Genomic DNA, 12,359 nt, shown 5'->3' with positions numbered 1-12,359 from the left:
TTTTCAATAAAGGAACTGTTGTGAAATTATCTCAGTTAAACAAATTGACCGATCTCGACGTTTATAAACAACTGACCAACTGATCAGAATGACCTATTTATCTTCGTTCTTGACAACTGACCAACTGAATAATGAACTAAATGACTTATTTAGCTCGCGACTGAAATATGAGTGATTTAACTTATTCAGCACTTTGAACTAGAAATCCCAATTCTATTGTGAGCCACTGTTCAAAGTGGTGCAACTACAAAATTACTTCATCTGGCAACTTGTTCTAATTTAATCAAAAAAAAAATTTAGATGCACCTACGAAAATTCACCTAAATTGTAATTTTTCTAAATATTGAAGATAGAATTTTAATTTTTTGCAGAGTTTTTGTTAGAATTTTGTCGATTTTTTGATATCATTTTTTATTTTAAATTGTAACTTTTCTCCCCGTGGGGTCACGAGCTTCAAACCTTCATTAAAATTTACAACTTTATTTTATTTAATTTTGTATTTTAAATTTTCATTTACTTATTTATTTATTGCAAAGCTGTTGCATTGTGTAATTTTCAATTTAAATTAATTTGAATCAGAGCTGGCAACTTCTTAGAGGAAAATACCGATAGTTTGACGTCTGGCAGCTCTCGCGCGCGTAATTAAGAAATTTAGCATAAAATTGTTAAAATAAAGCAATAAAAACAATTATGACAAGGCCAATGAAATTCGAAGTTAGATGAAATGAAGGCGAATGATTCTCGGGGAGAGAAAGTTTAACTTTAATTCTAAAAAATTATCAGAAGTTCTAAGAAAAAATCAAAATTTGCGCATTTTGCAATTTTATCAAAATATGGAAATGGAGAATTTAACAAGAACCGAGCCTGCCATCCCGTTTTTTTCTGCGAAATGATGACATGATATAAAAAAAAAAGTTGGCAGCTCTACATTTGTAAATCAAAACAAAAGCCAATCGTGACATTACAAAAAGTTGAAAATTTAATCAAATTTACTAGTTGTGTGTGGCACAGCAAACTAAGTCGCAATGTTCCACTTCAGTGGCTTCAACATGATGTTTCCAGACGGCGGACGTAACTTTCAGGCCGCCTACAAATGTTTCTCAGTTTCTATGCTACCGGGCAACGAGCGCTCCGATGTGGAGAAGGGCGGAAAAAGTGGGTAAACCTATTAAATATGTGATGCACGAACATATTAATGTAAATTATATTTTGCAGTTATCATGCCGCCATCCGCGCTGGACTCGCTGACTCGTCTTAACGTCGAGTATCCGATGTTGTTCAAGCTGACCAACAAGAAGAAGACACGCACCTCGCACGCTGGCGTCTTGGAGTTTGTAGCGGATGAGGGTAAATGCTATTTGCCGTACTGGATGATGGACAATCTGCTGCTGGAGGAGGGCGACATACTAAACATTGAAAGCGTCTCGCTGCCAGTGGCCACGTTCTCCAAGTTCCAGCCGCATAGCACCGATTTTCTGGACATCACAAATCCCAAGGCTGTGCTGGAGAATGCGCTGCGTAATTTTGCCTGTCTGACCAAGGGCGACGTCATTGCTATCAAGTACAACAAGAAAGTGTACGAGCTGTGTGTGCTTGAGACACGTCCCGGCAATGCGGTGACCATCATTGAGTGCGACATGAACGTGGAGTTTGAGGCGCCTGTGGGCTACAAGGAGCACAGTGATCAACAGCCGGCCAAGCAGCAAGGTGGCCAAGCAGCTGGTAGCAATGAGCCTGCCGATAATGGCACTGTTCTCGAGGAAGTGGTTGAGACCTTCAAGGGATCCGGAGTTCGTCTCGATGGCAAGCAGAAGAAGGAAAGTCAAATGGAGACGCCGGTGCTGAAGAAGGTGTTGCCACGCGGTGTGCCCGACTATGATTTCCAATTTGGTCTGCTGCGTTTCGATCGGAGCATTAAACCCATTTGCGATCGAACCCAGGATGATGGCGAAACAACTGGCGAGGCTGGTTCCGATGCCGATAGCTTCCATGGCACTGGATTCTCCATGAAGAAAACACGCAAATAGAATGTAAATCCCTAGTTGTTTAATGTTGCACACAGCTCATAGGAAATAGAAGAAATAATCGGAAACAAACAGCTGAATAACAAATTTTCATTTACAAATTAAGCGTAAGTTTAATCTCCTGTTCCTTGGCTGCAGGCGGTGGCGTTATTGTCGTCATGGGCGGCAACCGGCGGATTTTGCGTCCGTGCTTGCCCTCCTTGCGTTTCCAGAGTCCGGACCGTGGCCGATTGCCCATCTCCCGCATACGCTGGGCACTGCCCACGGGTTCCTTGTTGTGCTCAATGTTGGACAGACGTCCGACGGTGGCCATGCAGATGCGATCGAATGCAAACTCCCGCTTCGATGGCAGCTGCACTACAACCTTGTCATCAAATTTACGTAGAATGGTGCCAAAGGTGCCCGCCGCATGGATCAGATGGCAAAGCTGTCCGGGATTCTTTTCCAGGCAGTGAATACGCGTGCCCACGGGCAGAGCACCCAGTGGATAAGCATCGCCCTCATTGGGACGCACTGAGGAAGACAGAAGGGTTAGAATTACAATCAATTTACAGATTTTAGACTCACCTGGTATACGTGGAATAACGCGTGAGGTTTTCAGTATGTCACCCTCTTTCATATTCTCTGTGGCCAGTATATACTTGAGTTCGTCCCCGACGGCGACCAGTGCCACCTTTGCCGTGCGACAGCCATCACGCAGCAGCTCCACGACACGCTCCTCTTGTGGCGCCCCCTGTCGGGGTCCATCGCGTACCCATTTGATCCAGCGATATTGCTGTTTAATGCCACCGCCAATTCCCTTGGCCACCATGCGGCCTGTGACTGGATCTCGGCCAGCAAGATGTGTAATTTTTAGCGGCTCCACCGTATACTGGTCGGGAAAGTGCACAATACGCCGGAATTGTTGACCTGCTCCCGGTTTCGGTTTCTCAACATATTTTGTTTTGGTGCGCAGCTGCTGGAGTGCTGCGGAAACTGCGCCACGTTGTTGCGGCTGCAGCGTCAATGTGCAGTTGGAGAGTAGGCGTGTTAAACTTTGCATTTTCACAGAAAAATCCCTTCAATTTCCTTGCGACAAGAACTCGAAAACTCATGCAAAATTGTTACAAAACATACGGCTAACAGACTCAATATTCACTGTTAACAACAGCTGTGAGCGGTACGTAGTGTTGCCAACTTAGCTATTTTATAGCTAGTTCCAGCTATTCTCAAAGTTCGTTTGCTAAAAAATTTTTAAAATTGCTAGTTGGTGTGGAAGACTGCCACCCGGTCCAAAGGCTGCCAGCCTGCAAAATTTTCCGATCTGGCAACATATACCACTTCAATCAAATTGCAAAATTGGTCGTATCGAAGAAAAGTCATCACCTTTCTGCGAATTTTTCTTAATATTGAAGATAGAGGATACACTTTCGTTGTATGAAATGACTTCTCTGTAGGTTATTAGTGATGGAATTTTTAAAATTATTTCCGAATTTTTGTGAGAATTCTGTCTCTTTTATATATTTAGTTTTTTAGATTTAAACTTCTAACTTCTCTCCCCTTAAGGTGACGAGCTTCAAACCTTCATACAAATGTTTTCCTTAATTTTATATAATTTTAAATTATAAATTTTCATAAATTGTTAATTTATTGCAAAGTTATTGCCCTTTGCAATTTGCATTATTTAAAATTTAAATATACTTTACAACTGAATTAAAATTAATAGGTGGCGTTTTTATGTTTCGCAAGCAGACGGCGACACAGGAAAAGGACCATGGCCACCTTTAGGTCTTTATTTAAATAGACTTTTTTGTTACTCGGAATGGTATCGAATAGTAATATGCAATAAATAATATCACTTTCATTTTATTATTATATTAACAGTCTAATTTTCTATTTAAATTGTGCGCGTATAAACCATGCAGTGCTGCCAACCAGCTTCAATTGGCATGGGACAAAATATGTATAAACTAAATGGGCCTGCACCAGGGATGCAGTGCGTATGCTTCTTCATTATCATCACGTCGTTCGGAAATCTGGCCCTTTTAAATACATTTTCAGCTAGTTGTATAATTTAATATTAAAACAAATATCAGAAAACCGATATAACTAAATCAAAAATTCTGCGAAAACTTTCAAAATTCTAACTTTTACATTAAGAAAAGATTAAAATAAGATACTTATTGGAAAAATTACTAGTTTTGGCTATCGCACATTTAATTTAAAGGCTGCCAGATTTTCAAGCTTTCGGTAATTTATTTTCTGGAATTCAAGGCTGCCACACTGTTGATCAGTATTCCTCTAAGAAATTGGCAACACTGTTGGGCAGCTGCTGCGGAGCGCGCTGCAAGCAAATAAGAATTGAAAAAAACCGCATTAAAATTGTGAAAAGTGCACAAATTACACTTAAAGTAAGCATAAATGAACAGTGTTAAGTAATTTGATCAAGGAATCGCATTATATTCTCAGCAAAAACGACGGCAGAAAAGGTACGAAAAAAATAATAATAAACAAGGCAGGCGAACGAGCCGATAGAAAGAAAAATAATATACACACGCAAACATGATGTTGATACACACACACACATGCACACATTCACGAACACACATACGCTCAGTGGCGAACGACGAACTGCACGAAAAAACGTGTTGTGTGCTAAATTTTCTGTGCAAAAAATAGAAAACGCAAAAACAAAAAACTATCCAAAGCAAAATAATAATAAAAAGCGAAAAACAAAAACAGTTCAGTTTGATAATCAAACGCAAACCAAATGTAACAAAGACAAAACAATAGTACGTATTTATAAATACTAGTAGAAGAGTAAAAGAAATATAAATATTTGTTATTTTGGAACATATTCCAAGTGATGTATGCACATACATACATACATTTTTAAGAGTGTGCGTGTGGATGTCTGCTTGTGTGTACCCTTTACTGTGTGTACATATTTTGGTGTTAGGTGGAAAAAAAAAGCGGGCGGCAAGTTTACGCAATCGCCATCCGACGAGCAACTCAACGTTCATACATATGTACATATATATGTATATGTATGTATTATGATGTACATATAGCGTACATTGTGAAAAGTGTGCTTTTTGTATGTTTACGCTTCCTGTCTGTCCTTTTGCCCGCAGTCACCGCAATGAGTGAGAGACAAACAAGATATACATACATATCGTACATATATATGCTTATACATACGTATGTATGTATGTGCAAGCAGGTGGAGTCGCGCCGACGTCGTTTGTTTTTGATTTTTTTAATTTTCGGCTCCGTTGCTAGCTGAAAAATCAACGAGCGGCATTTTTACGCATTTTCAATATGTCTACATATGTATGTTTGTGTTAGTGCTTGTTTATGTGTGTATGTATATGCATGCGCGCGCGCTTCTGTATATGTATGTGTGTGTATTTTGGTGTTTTTATTTATTTATTGTGTTTCTGTTTTGCTGATGCGAGCGTAGCAGTGACCTAACAATACAAGTGTGTATGTGTGATACGTAAACTTGCATCTGTATGTTGTGTATATGCTTTTTGTTGTATTTATTTTTATAGCATTTTATTTACGTTGTTTTCATTAATTTTATTTTGGTTTCGTTTTGCATGTTGGCGCATGCAAGCTCGATCGATTGAATGGGAGCCATGTGGGGGCTAGTCTCCCTTCTATGACATGTGTATGTTTGTATGTACAGATGTACGCACGTACAAATGATTGTCTGTGCGAGCCAAAAAGCAAATAAAAACCCAACAGAGCACGCTATGGCGCCAGTGTTGCCATAAGCTTATTGGCAAAAATGTAACTGTCAATAAGAGTTGTCGATTCATCAATTGGAAAATTGAGTTTATTTTTTACACTTAACAGTGAAAATGATAATGTACAAATATGATCGTTAAGATGTATTTACTTAATACAAGTTAACTAGCAATTCAAAGCTGGTAATGGTTTCTAATGTTGATTGTTAACAATAAATTTAACAACTCAAAGAAATAATGTTTTTGATTTAAATTTTTAATATTTCTTAATATTAGTTTGCTATAAGATAATTCTAAATTTTAGTGAATATATTTAAAACAATTTAATTATCTTTCCTGATTATTGGGCAATTATTTATTATTAGACGTTAAAAAAATATTAAACTTAGAGCGCACGGTAGTAAAGTAGTAAAATAGAAAAAATTAATGTTAAAAATACTTTTCTCTTCAAACGTGTAACTTTCAAATTCGTTAAAGTACAATCATGTTTTCATTGTTCTGTACACTTGGCAACACTGGTGCAGCAAAAACGCAAACAGAGAACTTCCAGGCTTAAATAGAATGTAATGAACGCGCTGCTCGCGAGTTGCACATTAGAATACAAAAAAATATACATGTATATATATATAAAATTTAAGATAAAGTCCAGTGGCTTTGGGCCGGCAGCTGCTCCAACTGAGAACTGTTGGGGCCTATCGTCGTTCTCTCTGCCCGGGCAAAACTGAAGCCGCATTACGAGAGAGCGCACGCGCGCACAATGTCTCTCCCAACGCATTGTGTTTTTCCAAGTGTGTGTGTGTGTGTATGCGTTCGCTTACTCACGTAGTGCCGCAACGTAGTAGTAGTAGTGTTATTATTGTTTTTATTGTTGTTGTGTCAGTTGTTTTTGTTTTTGCTTGTTGCCGAGTGCGAGTACGGGTTGATGTGCATGTGTATGTATGTGTATATGTCTGATGGTAGCAAAACATAAGCAAAGCAAAAACTGAAAAAAGAAACGAAATGTAAGTACATGTGTTTTTATGTACATATGTATGTTTGTTGCGCTCTCTGCAAAGTGGAAGACGGAGACAAACTGCCTGCAAAGTGTGTGTGTATGTATATTTGGAAAAATAGATATGTACGTAAGTTTGTATTTTCAGTGTGTGTGTGCGTATTTCTTTTTTGGCTGTAGCTGACGAAAAACCTTGAGCATAAAAGTCCAAAACACGCGTGAAAAGCTGCACAAATAAATATATTAATTTGATTTTACTTTGTTGGTGAGCAACACGCGCTTTGGTTAATTATTTTGCGATAAATTTTTAGCGCGCCGCATACAGAAAATATAAGGCAAGAGCAAAAAGAAAACGAAAGAGTCGAAAAGAAAACAAAATAAACAAAAACAATAACGTGTGTGTGTGTGTGTGTGTATATTAGTGTATTAGTTTCTTGTTGATTTGCACTCAATACATTTAAACGAAAACCACAACACAAATATTAATAATAATAATAACTTTGACAATTTTCAGTTTAACTACAACAGCAACAACAATAACAATAGTCAGCAGTGTGTGCAAGTGGATACCTTTCAATGGCCGCCACTACAACAACAACCACAACACTAGCAACAACCACCAATATAAGCCACAACAACAACAACACCAACAACAGCAACAACATCAGCAGCAATAATATCAATAATAACAGCAATAACAATCACATTGTAACGGTACACACCGTTTTAAGCACACCCACCTCCGCAGCCGCCGCCGCTGCTGCCGCCGACGCGGCAACTGTTGCCATAGCTAAGGACATGCTGCAGCTGCATCATGGCGCCGCCGCAGCGTTAAATAATAACAATAACAACAACAACAGTACGAATAATAATAGCAGCAGCGTCGAATTGGCCACCAATCAAAATAATAACAACAACAACAATAATAGTAACAACACCAACAATAACAACTCAGCAAACCACCCACCTGCCCACGCCCATGTCGTAGCCAGTGGCGGTAACTCAAGTTCACCGCCAGCGAATGCATTCGGAGTGCTGCGCTTCAACGAGGACCTGCTCCATATTACGGACGAAGTGACCGTCATTGGACGCAATTCATCCACATCTCTGGTGCACTTTAACGTGGCCGAGAACAATTTGGTCTCGCGCAAACATTTCCAGGTGCTCTACGATCCGGAACGTCGCGCCTTCTTTGTGCAGTGCCTCAGCAAGAATGGTATTTTCGTTGAAGATTTTCTACAGCGACGCAATGTGGATCCACTGCGATTGCCCCAACGGTATTATATATTATTATATATTTTTACCAACCACTATATTGCTAATCTTGTGCCAATTTTGCAGTTGCTTCTTTCGATTCCCGAGCACCGAGATACGCATCGAATTCGAGAGTTTTGTGACACCGCCGGCAGATATTGTGCCTGATGCAGCGCCAGTTTTAAGCAGTCCAGTTGCTGTTGGTCCGGCTGGTGCTCATGTCATTATAACGCCGCCGCCTCGCGATGAGCTGCATTCGGTGCAAGTGTCACATCATCACAGCCAACAGCAGCAGCAGCAACTGCAGCCAGCGCATCACATGCAGCAGCAACCTCAACAATCGCTGCCGCCGCATCACCCACTCCCACATACACCACACCACCCGCTTCACCACACATCTCTGCAGCAACAGCAGCAGCAGCAACAACAACAACAGCAGCAGCGTTTGCCAGGAGCGCCAACAACAGCGTCCCATCAGTTGCCCGGCGTAGGCGATGGCATCTACTCACCGCTCAAAATTTCAATACCCAAAAAGGAGAAGAGCCCCTATCTATCACCAACTGGCAAGTGGAATATAACTATCTCACATCGCACTCCAATTGGATTGCAATTGTAACCAATTGGATGGTCTGCAAGTTGTAGGGATTTAGAAACAATACATCTTTGCTTTTCACTTAAATGAAGAACAAACTCAACTTAAAACTGCTGTGCAAGCAAAAGTACATTTGTTTATTTGTTCAATGATCAAATTTAAACAGTCAGTAATCGCATAACAATAACACAATGTCTTGGTTGGTTATCATATATATGCTGAGTCTCATTTAAAATATATTTTTTATGAGTAGAAAAAGAGACAGACAAAGCTACTTTTGAGAATTCAGATTCGGCTGACACCAAGATATAATATAGTTGAGAAATCATCCAAGGATTTAGAATCATAAAATTAAATAATTAAGTGAAACTAAATTAAAGCACAAGTTAGTCTATGCACGATACTTAATTGGTTTCGAGAATGTAATCAGAAATATAAGAGAAGTGTTGTTATAAGTCATTACATTTAATAGGCGATTATTAGTAAATCTTAAAGATTAATTACCTTGCCTTAAAAGTTGTAAATAGTAATTTTACTTTAAATTTGTAATTACAGGTACAATAAGCGCTGCCAACAGTTGTCCGGCTAGTCCACGTCAGGGTTTCCACCAGAATCCGACTAATAGCTACAATAATTATAGCAACAACAATACGGTATGTATATTTAATTATGAATAATTTTATAATATTGATATATGATTTTATATATATATTTTTTAATTTGCAGCAGGATCTATTCCAGACACCGTCTACAGCCAGTTATAATCACAATGAGAAGCCGCCGTATAGTTACGCCCAGCTGATTGTCCAGGCCATATCTGCCGCACCTGACAAGCAGCTGACTCTTTCGGGCATTTATTCATTCATTGTCAAGCATTATCCTTACTACCGCAAGGAGACCAATAAGGGCTGGCAGAATTCCATACGTCATAATCTCAGTTTGAATAGGTGTGTAATCTTATTGGCATTGTAATCTCTGTCCCCAACTTATAAATTGTGTTATTTTCACTTGCAGGTATTTCATCAAGGTGGCGCGTTCGCAAGATGAGCCCGGCAAGGGATCCTTCTGGCGCATCGATCCGGACAGCGGCGCAAAGCTGATCGATCATAGCTACAAGAAGCGTCGCCAACGTAGCAGCCAGGGCTTCCGTCCGCCCTATGGCATGCCACGATCGGCGCCCGTTTCGCCCAGTCATATGGGTAAGTCAACTGATCTTATCTTATTTATCCAATCGAAAATAAAAAAATATGATGCTTACAGACAACTCTCGTGAGAGTTCACCACTTCAGGATATTGTGCTGCAATCAGCACCTGGTTCACCTGGCATGTCCCTCGAACAGCGTGCCGCTGATGCTGGTGAGTATCCAATGAAATCTAGATAAGCTGTAGATTCACTCCTAATATATATTTCGCTGCAGAAATAATCTACAACTCTCAGAATGCACACCAGCAGCAGCAGCAGCAGCAACATCAACAACAGCCGCCTCAGACGTTGCCCAATAATTCCAATCAATACAAGTGAGCATTTAATGGTACATAAAACTTTGCCAATTATTACATTTCTATTGTGTATTATAGCAGTGGCAGTCCGTACTATGTAACCAATCAAAATGCTGGAGTTACCGTGCAGCAGGCGCACATAGATGGCGGAGGTGGAAGTGTTGGAGCTTTGATTGCGCTCAAGCGGAATCACGTAATGGCCGTGTCGCATCCGGCTTCGACAACGCTACATCAACAGCCGCAACAACAACAGCAGCAACAGCATCATCCTGAGATTATCTACGAAGAGCTGCCAACAGATTATAGCGGTCATATGGAGGCCGGCGAGGAGGAATGCGTTACCGCTGATGGCGCTGCGGCCAAGCGTCCCAAATATGTGTCTGAAGTGCTCTGATGCGTGCGCATTCAGAAACAGAAACACAACAAAGGCAAATAATAACAATAATAATATGCAGAGAATTAATCGCAATTTGGGAAGTTGTCCAACAGAAGCGACAACGATTCTACAGCTGCGGCATTGGAGGTGAGCAGATTAGAAAACTCAGAAACAGTTTAAAACCAAGCAAATATGCTAAATGCATAACAAAGCCCACTTGAAGGAAATTTCTAGAAAGCAAAAAAACAACAAAATTAAGTATCTCCATCTTGTATATTGAATTTGCCAATCCCAAACAAAAACCGCCCTTCCCCCACAAAAAAAATGAAAATAATATTGATACGGAATGAATGTTTATAAATAGAAACTGTGAGATTGTGTTTATTTGATGACCGTAAAACGGTTAAAACGGCGTGACAAGCACTTCCTCTCCCCCTTCACCCCGTACACTACTCCATCATTTTACGATATAACCCTTAGATCTGACAAATTCAATATGCTCGATGACGCTACTCTCTAAGTACATATAATAATTCTTAAGATATAAATCGAAGTAATGCAAACAACACAAAAACAAAACAAACAAAAAAAAAGATGATATATATGAGTATATAAATATATATACGATTGATTATTGTAATGATGTTTAAGATGTTATAGCTATGTGACCGAATGCGCGATAAACGAGAGAAAATTAGGGGTAAAACCAAGCAAACAACACAACAAACAGGCGAATGAATATTATTACCTATCTACATACCTTTACCTATATCGATTTAAATATAAATAAATATATCTATATATATACATGCATATATATATATACATATATAAAGTATATACAAAATATTAAAAACTAAAAATTATAAATATCTACAAATTTACGGATACAAATACAAAAATAAAAACATAATAATAATGCAAAAAAATCATTACTTATAAAAGAAAAACAAAACGAAAAACAATTGCACTTTATTTCTTAATAATGAAGAAAATCCCATTTAAGTGTTTGGACAAATTGTGTATTAAAACAAAAAAGAAAATGTAAAACTGTTGTTTTATTTCATCAATATTATAAGTATATGTCCTTATGGCCTAGGCACAAGGCTATAAAAGGTAATTACAAATGAAAAATGGACGCAAAAAGTAAATTAAAACAATCTGTTTTAAACGTAGATATATCAAATTTTTGATATCTTTTCACTTAATAATAATTAGTCAGGAACTCATAGCTGTTATGAGGAATAAGCCTAAAATATCTCCTAATTTCATAATTATTTTGATTTTAAGAAACCAATTAATTTTTAATTTTATTTTACATTTTTTATAAGATGTTAAATATTTTTTTAGATTCTGTAGATTTTTATTTGTGAGGAAAATAATAAAGTATGATCACTTTGATTTCTGATTAAGATATTAAGAAGTCTAAGAAGAAGAAAAAAATTTTGTGACGAAAAATTGGAGGAATAATAATAAAAATCTCAAGACTGTTTTAAAATAAAAAAAGTATTTTAAGACTTTTATGCAGGAATCCAAACGGAAATTAATGTCGGCTTCGGTTCCGGTATTTGTATCAGTATTATTAATAATAAAAAGTTTAAAAAACTTAAATAAATAAACAGACATTTATATACAAATGTATGTATTTTATCGAGACAAACGTTACTTAAATTTTAAGTAATTTTTAAATGTACTGAAAAAGTCAAATAATACCGGTACAAACGCTTCGGTTTTCGGTCCTGGAAGAATTTACTTTGTTTTTAATAAAAACGGTAAGTTTCGGTTCCGGTATTATTCCCTGTTTTTATATATTGATGTTTGAAAAACGTTTTTTGAATATCTTCCCTAGTATTCAAGAAACATATTTCAAATTTATCATATCACTAAAGTC

The 12,359-nt window shown here is 38.1% G+C and overlaps 3 protein-coding genes across 4 annotated transcripts; 2 read left to right on the top strand and 1 right to left on the bottom strand.

The window, feature by feature from the left end:
* Window positions 1-934: 934 nt before the first annotated feature.
* LOC117787554 (ubiquitin fusion degradation protein 1 homolog) lies at window positions 935-2,096 on the top strand. The gene is made up of 2 exons (XM_034626101.1): window positions 935-1,155; window positions 1,216-2,096. Exons 1-2 carry the CDS (start codon window positions 1,026-1,028, stop codon window positions 2,025-2,027), a joined length of 942 nt encoding a protein of 313 aa, XP_034481992.1. The 5' UTR covers window positions 935-1,025; the 3' UTR covers window positions 2,028-2,096.
* Window positions 2,027-3,177, bottom strand: LOC117787555 (39S ribosomal protein L2, mitochondrial). Its single transcript, XM_034626102.1, has 2 exons — window positions 2,592-3,177; window positions 2,027-2,537 (listed from the first exon to the last, which is right to left on the bottom strand). Exons 1-2 carry the CDS (start codon window positions 3,064-3,066, stop codon window positions 2,119-2,121), a joined length of 894 nt encoding a protein of 297 aa, XP_034481993.1. The 5' UTR covers window positions 3,067-3,177; the 3' UTR covers window positions 2,027-2,118.
* Window positions 3,178-4,291: 1,114 nt separating this feature from the next.
* Window positions 4,292-11,195, top strand: LOC117787268 (forkhead box protein K2). 2 transcript variants are annotated; one of them, XM_034625751.1, is made up of 9 exons: window positions 4,292-4,491; window positions 7,259-8,023; window positions 8,088-8,563; window positions 9,148-9,245; window positions 9,322-9,539; window positions 9,607-9,791; window positions 9,853-9,948; window positions 10,011-10,110; window positions 10,171-11,195. In XM_034625751.1, the coding sequence occupies exons 2-9, from the start codon at window positions 7,323-7,325 to the stop codon at window positions 10,484-10,486; spliced, it is 2,190 nt and encodes a 729-aa protein (XP_034481642.1). In that variant the 5' UTR covers window positions 4,292-4,491; window positions 7,259-7,322; the 3' UTR covers window positions 10,487-11,195. The 2 variants fall into 2 exon arrangements, with proteins under 2 accessions (XP_034481642.1, XP_034481641.1); XM_034625750.1 differs by having other exon boundaries at window positions 9,319-9,539.
* The last annotated feature ends 1,164 nt before the right edge of the window (window positions 11,196-12,359 follow it).

This window comes from Drosophila innubila (assembly GCF_004354385.1).
Source record: "Drosophila innubila isolate TH190305 chromosome 3L unlocalized genomic scaffold, UK_Dinn_1.0 0_D_3L, whole genome shotgun sequence".
Taxonomy (NCBI): domain Eukaryota; kingdom Metazoa; phylum Arthropoda; class Insecta; order Diptera; family Drosophilidae; genus Drosophila; species Drosophila innubila.
Note: the sequence above shows the minus strand (reverse complement) of the source record. Positions and strands in the feature narration are given on the sequence as shown.